The 16,110-nt window shown below is 44.2% G+C and overlaps 1 protein-coding gene across 1 annotated transcript in view; it reads right to left on the reverse strand.

Moving 5' to 3' along the window:
* KNDC1 (kinase non-catalytic C-lobe domain containing 1) overlaps positions 1–16,110 on the reverse strand; it is a 575,645-nt gene that overhangs the window by 401,755 nt on the left and 157,780 nt on the right. The window contains exon 6 of the mRNA XM_085606188.1: positions 1,776–2,716. Coding sequence (XP_085462314.1) covers positions 1,776–2,716 — 941 coding nt within the window. The remainder of the gene's footprint in view (positions 1–1,775; positions 2,717–16,110) is intronic.

Here is a 16,110-nt window from a genome sequence, read left to right on the forward strand (position 1 = left end):
GTACTCAACTCTTGATTAGCTTCAACAAAGATGAGTCCCTGCTGTCACTACTCATGTTTCCTAGCTACAAGTCATTGAAGATTGGAATAGCTAGTGGTGGCTGATAATGAATCCTGATAACACAGACATCATTGACTTCAATGACCATATGCAGCTCTGGTGTTCCACTGTATTATTTCCTACATAGCTTCTTGCTCCATACGAACAAGTTTCCTAGCATTCCTCCATACAGAGATCATGCCAACATCATCCTCCCTTCCATTAGACTACTGCAAGAGCCTTTTACTGGGGCTTCCTTTAAAACCCCTAACCACATGAAGTCCATGCTGAATTCAGCAGATTGTCTTTTTAACCACACTAGCCTATAGACTGTAATATTAATAGCTCATGACTTGCAGTGGCTCCCAGTAAAACAACAGAATCATATTTGAATCCCTCTATGATGAATCAATGGTCTGAATCTATCTACGTCAAGTTTCCCTACTACCTTTGTCTTGCTTTGTAGATTGTAGTCCCTAATGACACTATACCTCATCATTCGAAATGTTCTGCCACTTTCTATTTGCTAGCCTGAAAATGAACACTAATTTAGATGAAGCCTCATCATGGCTCCTTATCCAAGAACTTTGCTCTCTACTTCCCTCCCCCTTTTGATCACCCCCAGTATGGCACACTACAAATCGCCATTACATAATACAGCATCACAATCACAAGTATGTACAAATGTTCTATTGTTCAGTACCATTTTTATAAGGGAGGCTGACAATAGTCAGGCTTATCTACTGAACACTGAGGCAAATCCTGGACAAGCTTCCTCATCCCCACAAAGCATGGACAGACATTGGATAACAGATGTGCAGAAGGCTGTTTCCTGGAAGCGTAAATCTCATTGTGTGAGAAAATAATATCCAAACATTTAGCTCTGATGTCCATAGATATCAGAAGATAAACTATAGATAAAACAGAGCATTGCCAACACTTAGGACTGAATCCTAAATCAGAGTTCCTACACCATAAGTGAAGTCTGCTTTCTCTGTGGTACCACAGATTACCACAGAATAACTAGACTGAGGGTCTCATTTACAATATTTTGCCATTGACAGCACTGCAAGCCTTCCTGCAGTGCTGCCCTATGGCAAAAGAAAAGGGCATGAATGTGCCGTATCTATCAGCCGGCACGCAAATGGCTGCCATGTGCGAGTGAAGGCACACGTGCACCATGGTGCAAGGGTGTCTGTGTTTGAGAGGTGATTGTTTTTGTGCAGGAAGGGACACCTACCTGCACAAAACCAATCAATGGAGGCGATTTCCTCTTTCTGTATGCAGCAGAATGTTTCCCATGTTTAAAATCATACGGTCATCTGTTTAACAGTTCGGGAAAAAGTATTGTGTTAGCGCCATAACAGCAAATCTAACTCGGTAGATCATTAGGTATGAAAGAATATGTAAGAAAGCAAAAAAAAAAACATATTTCAAAACAAATCGTTCCTGTGACGATGAACAAATATGATAATGGTTGGAGAGTAAAAATGAGGGAAGTTCCGAAAGGATGGCATATAAGTGGCGCGGTTACTATTCTATGACACACATAGCAGGAAATGAATTTCCTCAGGTCATTTTCAGAGAAACACAGTTAAAGCAAACACTATTTTGAAAAAATGATTTCAGATTTCCGCATACAGTATGCATTTCACAGCATGCCTCACTTTTTGTACTACTCATGCAGAGCTTCAATCCAATATTATCATTTAGTGATGTAGCAAAAAAGTAGGTACCTGCTCACACTCAATTGTGCTTCTCGACATCAGGCCTTTTTTGCAAGTTTCTTCATCATTTCCACTTGGAGAATTGCCTGCACCTTGGGGGTTTAGATGACTTGCTCCAACTTTAACCCTTCCAGGATTAACAACCAATGGCAATGGCTTCTCATTCATTAAAGATGCAGAAGCGCCATCTGATAGGGTCAACGTTTGAACAGAGTTCTCCAGTGCTGCACAGTTTTGTGTGATCATTTGTGTATCAGCAGGTGGCTCATCTATGCGGTCCCATATAGCCGGAGACATCAAGAACGGTGTGTGGTGTGGCAGAGATTCGACTTCCTCATTATTAGATGTCAGAATCTTTTGGACTACCGTGCTAGTCCTAGGGGAACCCAAACCACTGCTTTCATGAATTTCATTAAAAATTAGGCTTGATTTGGGAATAGTTGGTTGATCTAATAGTAACTCATTAAATTCCGAATGCTCTTTCTCCCCTTGACTGCAGCTGGAAAGCAATAAGTCCTTCCTGGGCAGCACCTTTTTCCTGCTTATCTCTGGTAATTTGGTTTGAAATGTGGAAGAATTGCTTCTGTCTAGAACTCTCCTCTCACACTGATATACTCTTTGATCTTCCTGTGGACATGATTCATTTACAAAAATTGTGTCCTCATTGAGGTAGTACGCCCCATTGTCTTTCTTTGATATTATGTCCATTTCAGACTTTTTTGACCAATTCGGAAACTTCAAATGACAAGTTCTTTCATTATTTATTTCCACTTCCTTTAGGCCACTTTCTTCTTTTTCAATATTTTCTACCATACCGTTTACACGGTGGCTGTGGTATGAATTAGACTGCAAGTTTTTAGCAGCAGACAAGTTGCTTGCTGGGTTTTTCTCCTTTGGCAGTGACTCAATTCCTTGATGTTTTTTTCCCCTCCAAGAATGTTCACATCCATCTATGCAAAAGATAAAAATAGATTTAAGCAAAAAGAAATAGTTAATCAAATATTATACATTTCAACATTTTCCGTAACTGTAACACTTTGGTATTGATTTTAAGTGCCCTGGAATAGTTTCCATTATTTCCCAGGCCAGAAAGTATCATTAACAGGGGTCCCTATAATTCTGGGGTGGGTAACTAATAGGAGATTACAAAAGTTTAGCAGCCAAAATCTGTGTGTGAAAAACAAACTCTTGTAATTCCAGCAGAATCCATTACTGGGCCAATCAAAATAAGTCACTTGTTACTGGGTACATAAGGTATGATAATCAAGATATTTGTGCAATCATTTCAGCTTCTTCCATAAGAAAAAAAACTATACAGATAATGAGTGTAGGCATGTGATGAAGGCACAAAAATCAAACCTTTATGGTCTTTACTCCTTTCTGGAATGCCTGTAAAGAAAGAAGCAACGGTCCGCGCAGGTAAGCGCGGTGGGGCGGGGGAATGATGACAGATGACGGAATAGGATTCATTTATTTAATTTACCCTATTCCACCGTCTGTCGAGAGCCCCCCCCCCCATGCCACTGCGATTACCTGCATGGACCATCACTGAAAGAAAGGTTTCTTTGTATTAGGAATTTAAGTGGTGCATACTAGGATCAATACTTACTTGCCTTGTAAGAATGTTTCTCCCTGTGACATATTCCCTCCTTGAAATTATGCCCTTGAATTTAGAGGTCCGTCTCTCTGTATTGCGGAGCATTTTACCCATGCCATACTGAGACTCCTACCAAATTTAGTTTTGTCTGCTGGCCCTGTTGCCAACTCTAAACATTTGCGAGAACTGCTGTCATAGGGGTTACTGTCAATGTTCTAAAAGTGTGACAGGCAGCGGCAGCAAACTTTTACAAAGTTTTACATTTTTTTAAAACAATTTTCTTTTTTGTGTCCCTCACCTTGAGGGTTTACCTTGAGGTGATAAACAGCAAAAAACCTCATATAGCATTGTCCTCTCTAAATCAGGTGGATGGTGTTATATGTAAACGTTTGATGGTCCATACTCTTTCCGGCCATCAGAGAAGTATGTAAAAAATACTCATGGTCAATGTTAGAAATGGGTTTTCCGGGTGGCTAAGGTACACCTTGGCCAGGTCAGAACCGACCACTCTAGTCACGGTAAGCTAGATACACAAATCAGATAACCTGTGCTCAACCTCTGGTTGCTTGTCGCAAAGCAGGCATGCTTAAAAAAAGAGGCAATGTGTAAAGAATTTGTGCAACACACACAGCAACACAATGAATGCCCCACAAAAAGACTCCACACAGGTTTATACCAATAACTTTCTGTATTATTAGCAAAACGAGACAAAAACAATATAGATAGAATAAATGCTTTTCAAGATATGCACGTTTTAAGTCACAAGAGAAAAATACAATGCTCAGAGCTCTCACTGTATTTCACTGTTTTTGTGCGGTAATGCTGGACCAAAGAGAAACAATCAAATGCGGACGTGGGTTCCTACACAGAGGCTGCCACCCAGTATCAAATGAAAGTAAAGCCCCGATGCCCAAAAGCGCTGGAAGGGTGTCAGTGGCCCACTCAGGCTGTGCTCTGGTGCCTGGGAAGCTGCCTGCAAGGAAGCACAGGTTTGGCAAAGTACAGTACCTTGGAGTGTTGTTGGAGAATGTAAGCATGCAGCGTCCGGGTCATTCCAGGAGTTGGACTGCAGGGGTTGCTGGTGGGCCTGCATAGTCAGCTGATCAGGATCCCCAGCAGTGGCTGACGCAGGAAGCACCATGCAGTTCTGGCATGTGGCAGGCCAATGAGCCTTGCACTTCAGGACACTCCCCATGTCACCAGGGCAAGGCGTTGTGGTGAGCCGCACAGAAGGTGGTGCAGCTGCTGTGAGCATGGCAGAGATTGGCAAGAGTTAGATGGTTGTTGAAGACTGGAGCACAGAGCCCTCCACAAAAGGGAAGGTGCACTGGGCGATTTGAATTCCAAGTCACCCATAAATGCAGGTCAGAGAGGACTGCTCAAGTGGTGTAGAACCCCTCCTGCCTTCAGGGGCGTTTGAAGTATTTTCTGGCCCTGAGAACTCAGGGTACAGGAAGAAAGCCAGTGAGCCCTTGGAGAACACAGGTAGTGAGCACAGCACAGAGGTAGCAGGCAGCAGGCCAGTACACAAGGCAGGTTGCAGAGTGGCAGTTCCTCCTGCACAATAGCACTCAGCAAGCAGCAGGACAATAGAGCAAAGCTGTTAGCAAAGTGGAAGTCCCCCCTGGCAGCACAGCAGTCCTTCTGGCAATGAGCAGATGTAGACCCAGCAGTGTCTAGTTACAAGTCCCACACAGTGTCTGATTTGGTGGGGCCAGAGCCCCAGTACTTATACCCAAAAGTGGCTTTGATGTAGGGGGTGACTTCAAAAGAATTGTCTGCCAGGCTAACACTGGGGGATAAATCAGTGTTTTGTGTGAGGACAAGACACAGTCTATTCAGATGTAAGTGGAAGCCACCTCTCCCCCTTCCTGCCCCGGAAGGCCATCAGAATGCAGATGAGTGCTCACAATGCAGATGAGCCTTGCCTTCCTGAGTTTGTGGCTGTCTAGAGGGAATGCATAAAGTGTAGCCGTCACCCAAACCAGGTGTTTATTGGAGACAGGTTGTCAGGCACAAAGAGCAGCAAGTGCAGAGAAATGTCCACTTTCTAAAAATTGCCTTTCTAAAACGGCAATGTTACATCTAACTTTATCAGTGAGGAGGATTTTTTATTACCATTCCAAACATATCAAATATGAAAAGGCTGCTCCTCTCTGATCTGGAATTGCAGCTTAAAAGTATCTTAAGGAATTCCCAAGGCTGGCCTATGAGAAGAATACGCCTCGAAGTAGTGAAAAACGAAATAGACTGTATCTCACTGCCCGGACATTCAAAACATAACAGTACATATGTCCTACCATTTACTTACATAGCACCCTGCCCCTAGGGTTACCTAGTACCTACCTTAGGGGTGACTTATATGTAAGAAACGGGGAGTTTAAGGCTTGGCAAGTAATTTTATAATGGCAAGTCGGAGTGGCAGTAAACTGCATACACAAGCATTGCAGTGGCAGGCCTGAGACAGGTTTGAAAGGCTACTTATGTTGGTGGTACAATGGGTGCTGCTGGCCCACTAGCAGAATTTGAAGTACAGGCCCTGGGTATATGGTATACACTTTACAACAGACTTACCAATATGATAAATATGCCACTCAGGTATATACCAATGTCATAATGTTTAGGGGAGAAGCACATGCTTTTTAGCACTGGCAAACAGTCTGAGGAAGCACCACTCTAAGGATGGCAGATCTAACAGTCCACTTTGCATGCAAATCAGGCAGGCGGACTGAGTGGTTGACAGAGAGGCTACTCTGTCACAGTTGCATGGAGTATTCTCTCTGCCAAACCTCAAACTTATGCCCCTAAGAATGCACATAAACCACAATCTAGCACAAACACTTTGGTAACTGTGTTTCCCTTAAAATTATGATAAAATCCAAGCATAATGAAACAGTACTGGCAAAATCAGTCTGAACAAAAGTTAATTTTAGTCTAATTAAGAAAAAAATAGATCAACAACTGTTGGGACGGAAAAGGCCTCTGCACGGTTTATGGACATGAATCCCTGCTCTGAGTGCCCAACTGTACGGTTCTCTGGATCCCTAATGCTGATTTTTGTTATCAAAGGCAAACATGTGTCATGCGTGTGTGCCATGACATAAACTTGTCTCACAGATTGTGGTCTTGTTGGAAAGGGAGGTGCGCCCAAAGTGCTACCCTCATAATGGTGGAAAGCTACTGCCTTCACCAGGAGTTAAGCAGTACGAGCACGGTGATGGCAGCATAACTTGTAGTGATCAGTACAAGTGAACAGGTCCTTTTTAATGTGTGTCACTGAAGCATGGTTTACAGACTTACTCACCTTTTTAAAGTTCCGCTGCTGTGTGCTTAACTTGCCCTTGGCGTTCATCTGGTAGATGTAGAGCTCTGTGCAGTGCAGGAGTGGTGACTCTGCCCTGGATACATGTGTGCTTGGGAAGGGTAAAGTACAGGGATGGAGAAAAGCTGTGTAGCACATTCATGGGGAGTGCGTGTACTGGTTATATGTATACCTGCTAGGGATATACTACATGAGAGATGTAGCGATGTGCAGTGCGTGTGCAGTGAAAGCATGTGTTGGGTGTATGGGTGCTTGCGAGAAATACAATACATGAAGGGGGAAGTATTGTGCAGCGTACGCATGGTGAATGTGTATTGGCAGTCTGTGTGTTTGCAAGTTGCACACCATGGCACAATGCAGGAAAAGCTCCAGTACTGAGCAGTGCACACAGAGTGCATGTGTGGGCTGAATGTACGTGTCTGTGATGGCACAATACCAAGAGGTAACAGTACTATATAAGTGTTTGTGCTATGGCCATATACTGAGTGCAAGTGTGCCTGTAATGGTACATAACATGGAGGACCCTAGGATCCATTTTGGAAAGTACAGGCCTGCCTGGTGAAATATGAGGAGTAAAGGAATCCCCAGACAGATTTGTGTATTGGTGCATTTTTTTTATCCCGATGGGACGCACTGGAGAAAACTGAGAAAGACTCCCTTGTACACTTCAAAGGGTGTTCTTTGATACAGTGATATGTCATTAGGATGAAGCCTGAACAGATCTCAGGAAGGAGATAGGGCTGATAAGGGAATCAGAAAGAATAGGATTGGGAGCCCAGAATCAATAATTTTCTGCACATATCACTGTGGCTGGCATCCAGGTGTGAACTCTAGTCACTTCCATGGCCTGTGTTGTGGGACTATCAGCTTTAGAGACTCTCCTGCTGTGACAGACATGCTTTCAATAGGAAGACAAGAGAAAATAATCCCAATCTAAAACTTCAAAGAACCAGACCCTAAATCTCATTTGGTGTCTGGAAATGGACTATTAGAAGGGAGGTTGATACCCCAAAATGTATCATTTGCCAAACAGCTAGCTGGGCTGTGTGAGGAGGGGAAGTTCCAGCAAGACTTCCGACTGTAACCAGAACTGGGGCAAAGGCCTGCTAGTCTCCTTGCTGGGAGAGAGAACATCACCAAGGGACACCAAGAGAATCTACTCTGGAGCCTGGAGCACCAGCTGCTTGCCAAGACCAGTGTGCCTTGTGAGTAAGAGGAGAGCATTGGAGGGAGTGAGGTCCAGTGGGGGGCCCAGCCGGGTGGATTCCAGATGCGAGGTGTGAGGAAATGGCTGCTGCACCAATTGTGTCATTGCCAGGGTGCACATTCCAGTCAGAGACCACTGTGACAGGAATGGGCTGTCGTAAAGATAGCCATGAGCGGGGTGCCGTGCAGTACAACTGAAACCAAGTGGTACCTTTGGCAGCGGCCATTCTGCCAGGAGTGTCCATCTTGAAAGTTATTGATGGATCAGAAGGGCCAAATCCTGCACAAAGCTTAGCGGTGACATTATATGGCTGGAGGGACCACCATGGTATGGACTATAGTGTGGTGGGCAGGGGCGTCTCCTCCGCTATGGCGGGGGATCGCCACCTCCCATCCTGCCAGCACCCTCCGAAACATGAAAAACAAGCATTGGCATAGCCAATAGGTCTCGCCTTTGGGAACTTATAAGTGTTTAGCCATGCAACAATTGATGTGTTGCATCAAGGATAGTGTGCTGGATAACTAAACACTTATAATGTCCCAAAGGTGAGACCTATTGTCTTTGCCAATGCGTGTTTCCTTTGCTTTCAAAATGACATCATACATCTTTCATGAGCAAACTGAATGCAAAAACGACTTTCTCAAAGTCAACCTTTTATTTCAGAATGAGTTTTTCTGCTACAAGTTCTTCAACCTGAACATCTCAAATTGGAAAACCCTTGTCCAGTCGGTTGTCCAAAGTACCTGCAAACACTGTCAACAACAATGGAGGAATAACGTTTTTGATACTCAATTGTGATACCCCGTGAGCAACACCAACTGAACGGCGCTTCCCCTTCATATTTAAGCGTCAGGAAAACATGGTCACGATTACCTTGGGCAGAAGCAACCATTGGAGTCGAGACAAAAGCAGTGGCGGATGGTGACATTTGAAAGTGGTGGGGCGTAAACTTTCTGTCGGAGTGCACCGTGGCGAGCGAGCGCAGCGAGCGAGCTCGACCACCTTAGAGGGGGTTCGGGGGGGTTTTTCCCCCCGAGAAAATTTTGAAAAAAAAGTGGGTAAAGGGTGCATTTTCAAGCAAATTTCAGAAGCACAGAGACTAGAGCTGCAAACACACATAGAGCCCACTGCAGAGGGTATGTTCTTAGGTGAAGTCCTGCTGAAACTAAAATGCATTAACATTATAATCTCAGTTTCCCCACTTAACAAAGAGAGTCTGACTAACGTTATGCCCACTTCGCCGGGCAATTATTAATACTGTCACTGGCTGCCCGCTCTCCTGTCCTTTGCTCATTAATTCTTTCACTGGCTGTTATTCCCCCTTTCCTCTATCCTAATGTTGGCTTGTATGTTAAAAACTACAAACCAACAGGTACATGGTACAGCATGAGGTATCTGCATCACAGTGCACCTGTACTGCTAATCACATCTAACAAATTCAAAGAAAATGGAAATGGAAAAGAGGAAATGCATTTTTATTCCAAATACCACATTTCTAAAAATAGCCATCAAGTTTATGAAAGCAATGCAGCATTCTCAGAATGACAATCAATGGCTGCCCCGTGTTTCTATTGGTGAATGCTCTCCTGAGCAGGATGTGTCACCACGCTCCCAGCAGCGTGGTAGCAGTTCCCGCTGGGTTCTGTATACAAACATGGATGTCATTGGCTGTAAACTGCCCCTGGCAGCCATTTTGTTTACAGTAAACACCAGGACCTCTCCATTATTGGTCAGTAAATGTCACATGCGCTAGGCCTGTTTGGAAAACTTCCTCTCTCTGATTGGAAAAAAATAAAACAACTATATTTCCGGATTGAGCATCAGTTTTGCCCTATAATTCTCACCACTATTTTGAGGGAGAGATGAGGACAGGGTTAAATCATAGACAGCAAATCCGCCCTTACAATGCCAATGAAAATTAGAATTTAGCAAGCCCTACTTTAATATTAGTCATTCCTCCATACAGTTCAATGAGTGAATAATGTTTGTATTGTTCGCCTCACAAAGAAGCCAAATAGAATAATAAAGTGATAAAAATAGCACACAAACGTGGTGCCAACGCCGAGAAATAAAAAAAAAGTGAGCGCCTCTTAGGACGTTGCAGTCCTTCTCCAAACATTGCATGAAACCAACCAGCGTTATAATTGCTTCGAGTTGTAGCCAATTAAAGCGTAGGAACCGGACATTTAAAGGACAAAACACGACAACGGCTCCAGGTAAACAAGACACCGTAGCAAGGCTTCTGCCTCGAGGCATTTCAAAGTGCACGCAATGACACCGAACTAGTGGTCACAAGTGCGGCGACAGAATTTAAATGCCCACTTACACTTCAGGGCAAGTACGAAAACAGTGGGGCAAATCTGCGCACTTCTAGCCCCTCCTCTAGGCTTGTTCTACGGACGGGGTATGACAAAAAGGCATTCATTCATATAGTATCGGTCACTGTACACGCATTCATTTATGAATGCACGAAAGGGGGGCTGTTGCGAAACACATGAAGCCACACGTATCTGTCAAAAAACTCTCCCCGACTCCCGGGTGAGCACACGCAGATATAGTTATAAAGTAGTCAAAAACTAAGACGAGTACACACAAAGTAAACACTCTCTTTCAGGCACACCTCCCCAGTGAGCGCCATATGAATGCAATTTAGAAAGCGATCCACACACTATGTATGATCTACTCCTGTGAAGATTTGTCCACACTTTATAAACAAACTGTTTCTCTCTCACACACACACAAATATCGAGTGTGACATACAGTGACACAACTTGCTTTAAATAGGATACAAAAACAAAAAGGTAACAACTAAATCAAACATCAAGAGAGCCATAGGGCAGAGATTAGAGATTCTGATGTGTAGTTCATAAGACATATATACATATTAAAGGTGATCAAAAACAAAAAGACTAAATCAAGGGCCAATATGTATACTTTAAAAATTACTGATGTTTATTGGTCCATTTGTATTTATACATTGTCCGTTTAAATGCAAAATGTGCATTGCCTAGTCAGGAGGTGGTAGTGGGACGGGGAGGGAGGAAGGAGGGGGTTAAAAAAAAGTTCACTTACCTGTCGGCTGCCTCCGTCCTCTCCCTGGTTCTCGGCCATCATTCATTCCCTATGAGGGCTCCTTAAACACACTCCGCTCGTGCTGCCCTGCCAATTCTTACATTACTCGCTTTTCTTCATGTCCAGGCCCGCGTTGGCGCCTCTCTGCAACTGCCCCTTCAAACGATCCAGAACACCACGTCCCCGTGACGCAACCCGGCCCTCAGCCAATCCTGGCGCTGCAGCAGCGCCACTGATTGGCTGACGGCACAGCCTACTCCTCGCCCGCCGCCTGCCCATTTAGGAGACCGAGGGGCTCCTAATGGGCATGCGCAAGGCAGCAAAAATACAAGTACGCATGACTGGGCACGGAGTAAAAAATTAAGCTCCATGCCCACTCATGCGCACTTGTGCTGCCTTTCCCAAAGGCGTCCGACAATGATGTCAGTCAACATGACACCGGACCGCCCACGGTCCGACGTCATGCTGACTGACATTCACAGAGGGAGGACTCGGGAGCTGCGGTTGCGGACAGTCACAGAGGAGGGAGCTGCAGCTGCGGGCGCGGCGCGGGCGGGGGGGCTACGCCCCCACGCCCCAATGGACGCACCGCGCCTGGACAAAAGGCTTTTCAGGTATGTGGAAAGAATGTGGACCACTCGAGCTCGCAGTGGGCAGTCAACAAAAACGTGAGGATATTTATTTTAGACTCTGGGCAACATCGGTATGCTCTTCTATTTTTTTTTTTTAACTTAAAGGGACTTTGTAAGAAAGCCGCAGCGGCGAGGTTCAGATTTCACCCTAACATTGAGCCCCTAGCAGGAAGACAATAAAAACTTGGGGACATTTATTAAATTTTAGATGCAGGGCAAAATCGGCATGTTCTTTGCTTCCCTTAAGGGACCTTGTAAGAAAGCAGCAGCGGCGAGTTTTAGATTCAACTCTAACTTTGAGTTTGACTTTTAAAGTGAAACATTGGATTTATATTTCAACCGCGCTTGGCATGCAAACAATTTAGCCATTCTTTTTCTTAGAGTAAAGACGAAACAAGGAAAAGATAACGTGCATTTAAACAGCATTTCTAGCAGCGAATTCGCCAAGGTAAAATCAAACACGGTAGCGATTTTTTCAGGTCGAAATAATTTTAAGGCAACAAGTGTATAAAAGAAACTTTGTTTCCATCCTCTTTTAGTATGCAGTAACTGTGAAGGCTTTTCCTGTTCAGGCTACTTGGAACAACACGGAGTGCAAACATGATATTTTACCCGTGATCAAGATTAAAATCCAGGTAATCAAAGCCACAAGTCTACGGCTAAATGCGATTTAGAGCATTTTTTGAAAGTCCATGTCCTTTCTCCTTCTACACAGCACAAGTTATTTACGAGGAAACTAAAACACTTGGACTAGCCCTCTTCTCTGCCTTTCAAGCCCGAAATCAAAATCTTCTACTTTAAAATTGATCTGCCACAACTGCTAAAAACAACAAGCTAGCAAATCTTCTGGTGACCCTTGCCTGCAATCCACCTACCTTATCTCCGCCGTGAGGGGAACGGCCAAAACAGCGTTAACTGCCCACAGATTGCCGTGAGGGGAACGGCTGGAAAGTCATCAGTTGTCATCAGGCAGCGCCGGGGTCTTGAAAACAGACACAAGTGCTCCGCTGCGCGAGACGCGCGCAGGCAGCGCCCGGGCAAAGCCCGGGCCAAGGGCGGGCCCGTCCTTGCCCGTCATCGCCCAAAAGAGGCCGGGCTGGGCCTGGTCTGTTGGTCTGTACTTTCCCCATTTCACTGCTGTTCGATATTAAGAATTTACATGCTGGGTGAGTCGTAACCTTGCCCCTAAAACACATTGGTGTCTCTGTTCCTGATATATTGATCCATCTACATACTGTGTATTGCATTGTCAATTGTACAGAGGGACAGAGTATTACTTTTTGCTCCTCTGCCTTGAAAAAGTTTCATTTCTTTCCCTCTTTGCATCCTTCCTTTTCATTGTTTGGATAATGGGGAAAAGAAAAATGATGGAAGGGAATAGTGACGCAGGGGGGGGGGGGGGTACTAGCATTAGAGAATCCAAGGGAAAAAGGGTTAAGAAATCTTTAAAACAGAAGGTAACCGCTAATAATCGTACCCTAGATAGAATTGATTTATTGATCAATGACTGCGAGGATATTCTAAGTAATGATACATGTACACAAACTGCAAACCCTGATCCAAGCACAGAAAAGCTACATCTCCCTAACCCTATCTCAGGACATTGGATATTAATTCCGGCAATGTTTCACAAAACGCATAGGGGGGACTCTACAGTACTACTAAACGACAGCCCTGTTGTCAAGGACCAAGCTTTAGGTGGGAACAGGATTGAGATTGAAGATAGCTTGGTGGCTTGCACTAATAGATTTGTTCCTCTTGCAGAACTACCGGAACAAGAATCGGGGGATGTTAGCCTGAATAATTCTATGGTACTTTTAAGTAGTCCTTCATTTGCACCTCTTCCACGTAATGCCAATGATTCCCAGGGACTGCTTTCCCTCCTTAGTGAATTAAAATCAGAGGTAGAATTTGTACGCACACAGCTAGCTGAATTGACTGCGAAGGTTGATCTTCTGTCGCAAAGGCCCCCTTGCACCATAGAAAATCCTACATGTAGTGCCTCGCAGTACGAGCAAGCTAAGCCACCTTCTAAACAGGAATCTCGTCCAGTTCCATCATTAAAGAGTGCACGAAGTACATTTACTAGCGAGCACTCACAGATTGCGGGGGAAGAGAATAGATCTATGGTAGAAATGGGCGGTTCCTCTTATGCTACTGTCTTAAAATCACAGACCTTACAGTTGAAACGATATCCTCCTAACCCAGTTACAGGGACTAACCCAAACAAATATAACCAACGTGGTTTTATACCACGTGGGACTCATCTGGCTCAGGAACCAAAAATTTATATGGTTAATGTCCCCAAATATAATACTGGGATTAACGGAGAAAGTGTCGATTCCCTTACAAATAAAGCAATCCATTGGATTCGCCACGTTAGGGGGTGTCGGTCTGTTATCAGGGATGATATCACAAGAGCTCGTAGACTTTCTTCCAGGGCTAGTTCCTGGGACTCCATAGAGCTAACACTAAGGGATCATGCCTTGGTTGAGAACTTGTTGGCCTTGGAGTTTCGTACATCTTCCCCTGATCATTCCTCAATTCAATTTAGACAGGCCCCATTTATATTTGACCAAAAGTGTTCTGATGGGTCTGTTGAGGGTGTCTCCGATGGTTCCTCAAATTTGGATCTTAACGATTGACAAACAAATGAGTCACAGTTCTCTACCCACCCTGTTAGGGTCCCCACTGACAGTATGTTTTCTGTTTCTGTCGCTGAGAATGTTCACATGCAGACGCCCCTCTCCACTGATGTGCCACTCTCTAGAGGTGATGCTAAGGCAATTAATTATCATGTCTCTCCATCTATTAATATTCCTTCTCTTCCCCCATACTGACATCATTAAAAGCATTTGAGCCCTTAAATTCTCAAGTTAATCCACTGACTGAGGGGAGACCCTTACATCTATCTAAAAATTCGTCATCTAAACTATCGGTGGTGTCATGGAACATAGCTGGTCTAAGTTCTAAGATCATTTCGCCACAGTGGCACTTATTCATTGATCAGCATGATGTTTGTTTATTTCAGGAGACCTGGGCGTTGGATGCAGTACATTGCCCAGGCTTCTTGAATTATTATGTCCCGGCAATAAACGGTGGGAAGGGGAGGCCCTCAGGAAGCTTAGTAGTTTGGATACGCCAAGAGATTGGTTTTAAGATCCAGGTTCTTGAACCCAACAATAAGGATATATTGGCGATCAGACTGTCATGGGGAATGGCTGAAAAGCTTGATATATATAATGTTTATGCAAGGGGGACAAAGGGTAAGAAATCAGAGGTCATTGTAGCCCTTGATATCCTGCTTGGCCAACATTCCTCAGGCATGAACTTAATAATAGGAGGTGATTTTAATATGACCTTTGAACCCCTCCTAAATGGTAGTTCTGATTTCCATAATCCTGAAGATATCATATGGAGAATTCCAGAACTAGATATAGATCCGGTAAGAAGATGGACGGATGTGGTGGTGCAAATGAACTCCCTCTGTATGGAAAAAGGGTTAAGGGCACTAAATGGCAGAACTCAGTCTGATGGAGCCGGTGTACCAACCTTTAATAATGGTTTTTTCCAGAGTCGCATAGACTATATATTAATTGACTGTAAGTTTTGGAATGCACTTAAGGATATGAAGGTTGTTCAACGTGCTGAGAGTGACCACAACCCATTGTCGGCAGATTTTGAGGTTGAGGTTGAAAAAGGAGATACTCAGTCCCACAGGGAGTTGTTAACCCTAGATTTAGCCCCCACAAACGACATGGGGCGCCTAAAATGGGCAAACCTAGCAGTTAAACCAGAAATTCTAACCAAGATCTCATTAGATGTAGGTAAGGCGGCTTCAGATCTGGAAGAACTCTCATCCCACTTGGCACTCCCGGAGAAGCTCATTGGACTACATGCTAGTCTTTTTACTCATCTTCGTTCTTACTTTTTTAAAGCATTTAGAAATAAGGTTATTCAACATACGAAGGGAAGCAAGTGGTTCAACGGAGATTGTAGGGAGGCTCGTAGCCTATTGGGACTCGCCAACAGGGAAGGTGATATCCCTAAGATCAGGCTTGCCAGGTCGAAATTTAAGAAAGCCTTGGTCCGGGCAAACAAATGCTGGGATGACAATAGGTGGGAGGACCTAAAAAGGGCTTGCGAAAATAATAATGAAAAAGTATTTTGGGATGTGATAAAACGGGGTAGGGAGAGCTGCCCAACAGAACTGGTAAACTATGTAAGCCAAGATCAGTGGGTATTACACTTCCAAACCCAATATGCAGGTGGCCCCGATGACACGGAGATACCCGAGCTCCTCCACATCTATTACGATGAACTGGCCTTTAGTGAGGATGATATTAATATTGCACTGGGTTCCCTGATAGGTGGCAAAGCGCCAGGCCCTGATGGGATTCCAGCTGATTTATTTCTCGCCAACAAAAGTATTTGGACAAGTTATTTTCTGATTTTAATGAATGAAATAGCCAAAGGCTTACCAATACCAGAGTCATGGAAGGGAGCAGAGATAA

The sequence above is a fragment of the Triturus cristatus genome, chromosome 1_2 (genome assembly GCF_964204655.1).
Source record: "Triturus cristatus chromosome 1_2, aTriCri1.1, whole genome shotgun sequence".
NCBI classification, from domain to species: Eukaryota; Metazoa; Chordata; class Amphibia; order Caudata; family Salamandridae; genus Triturus; species Triturus cristatus.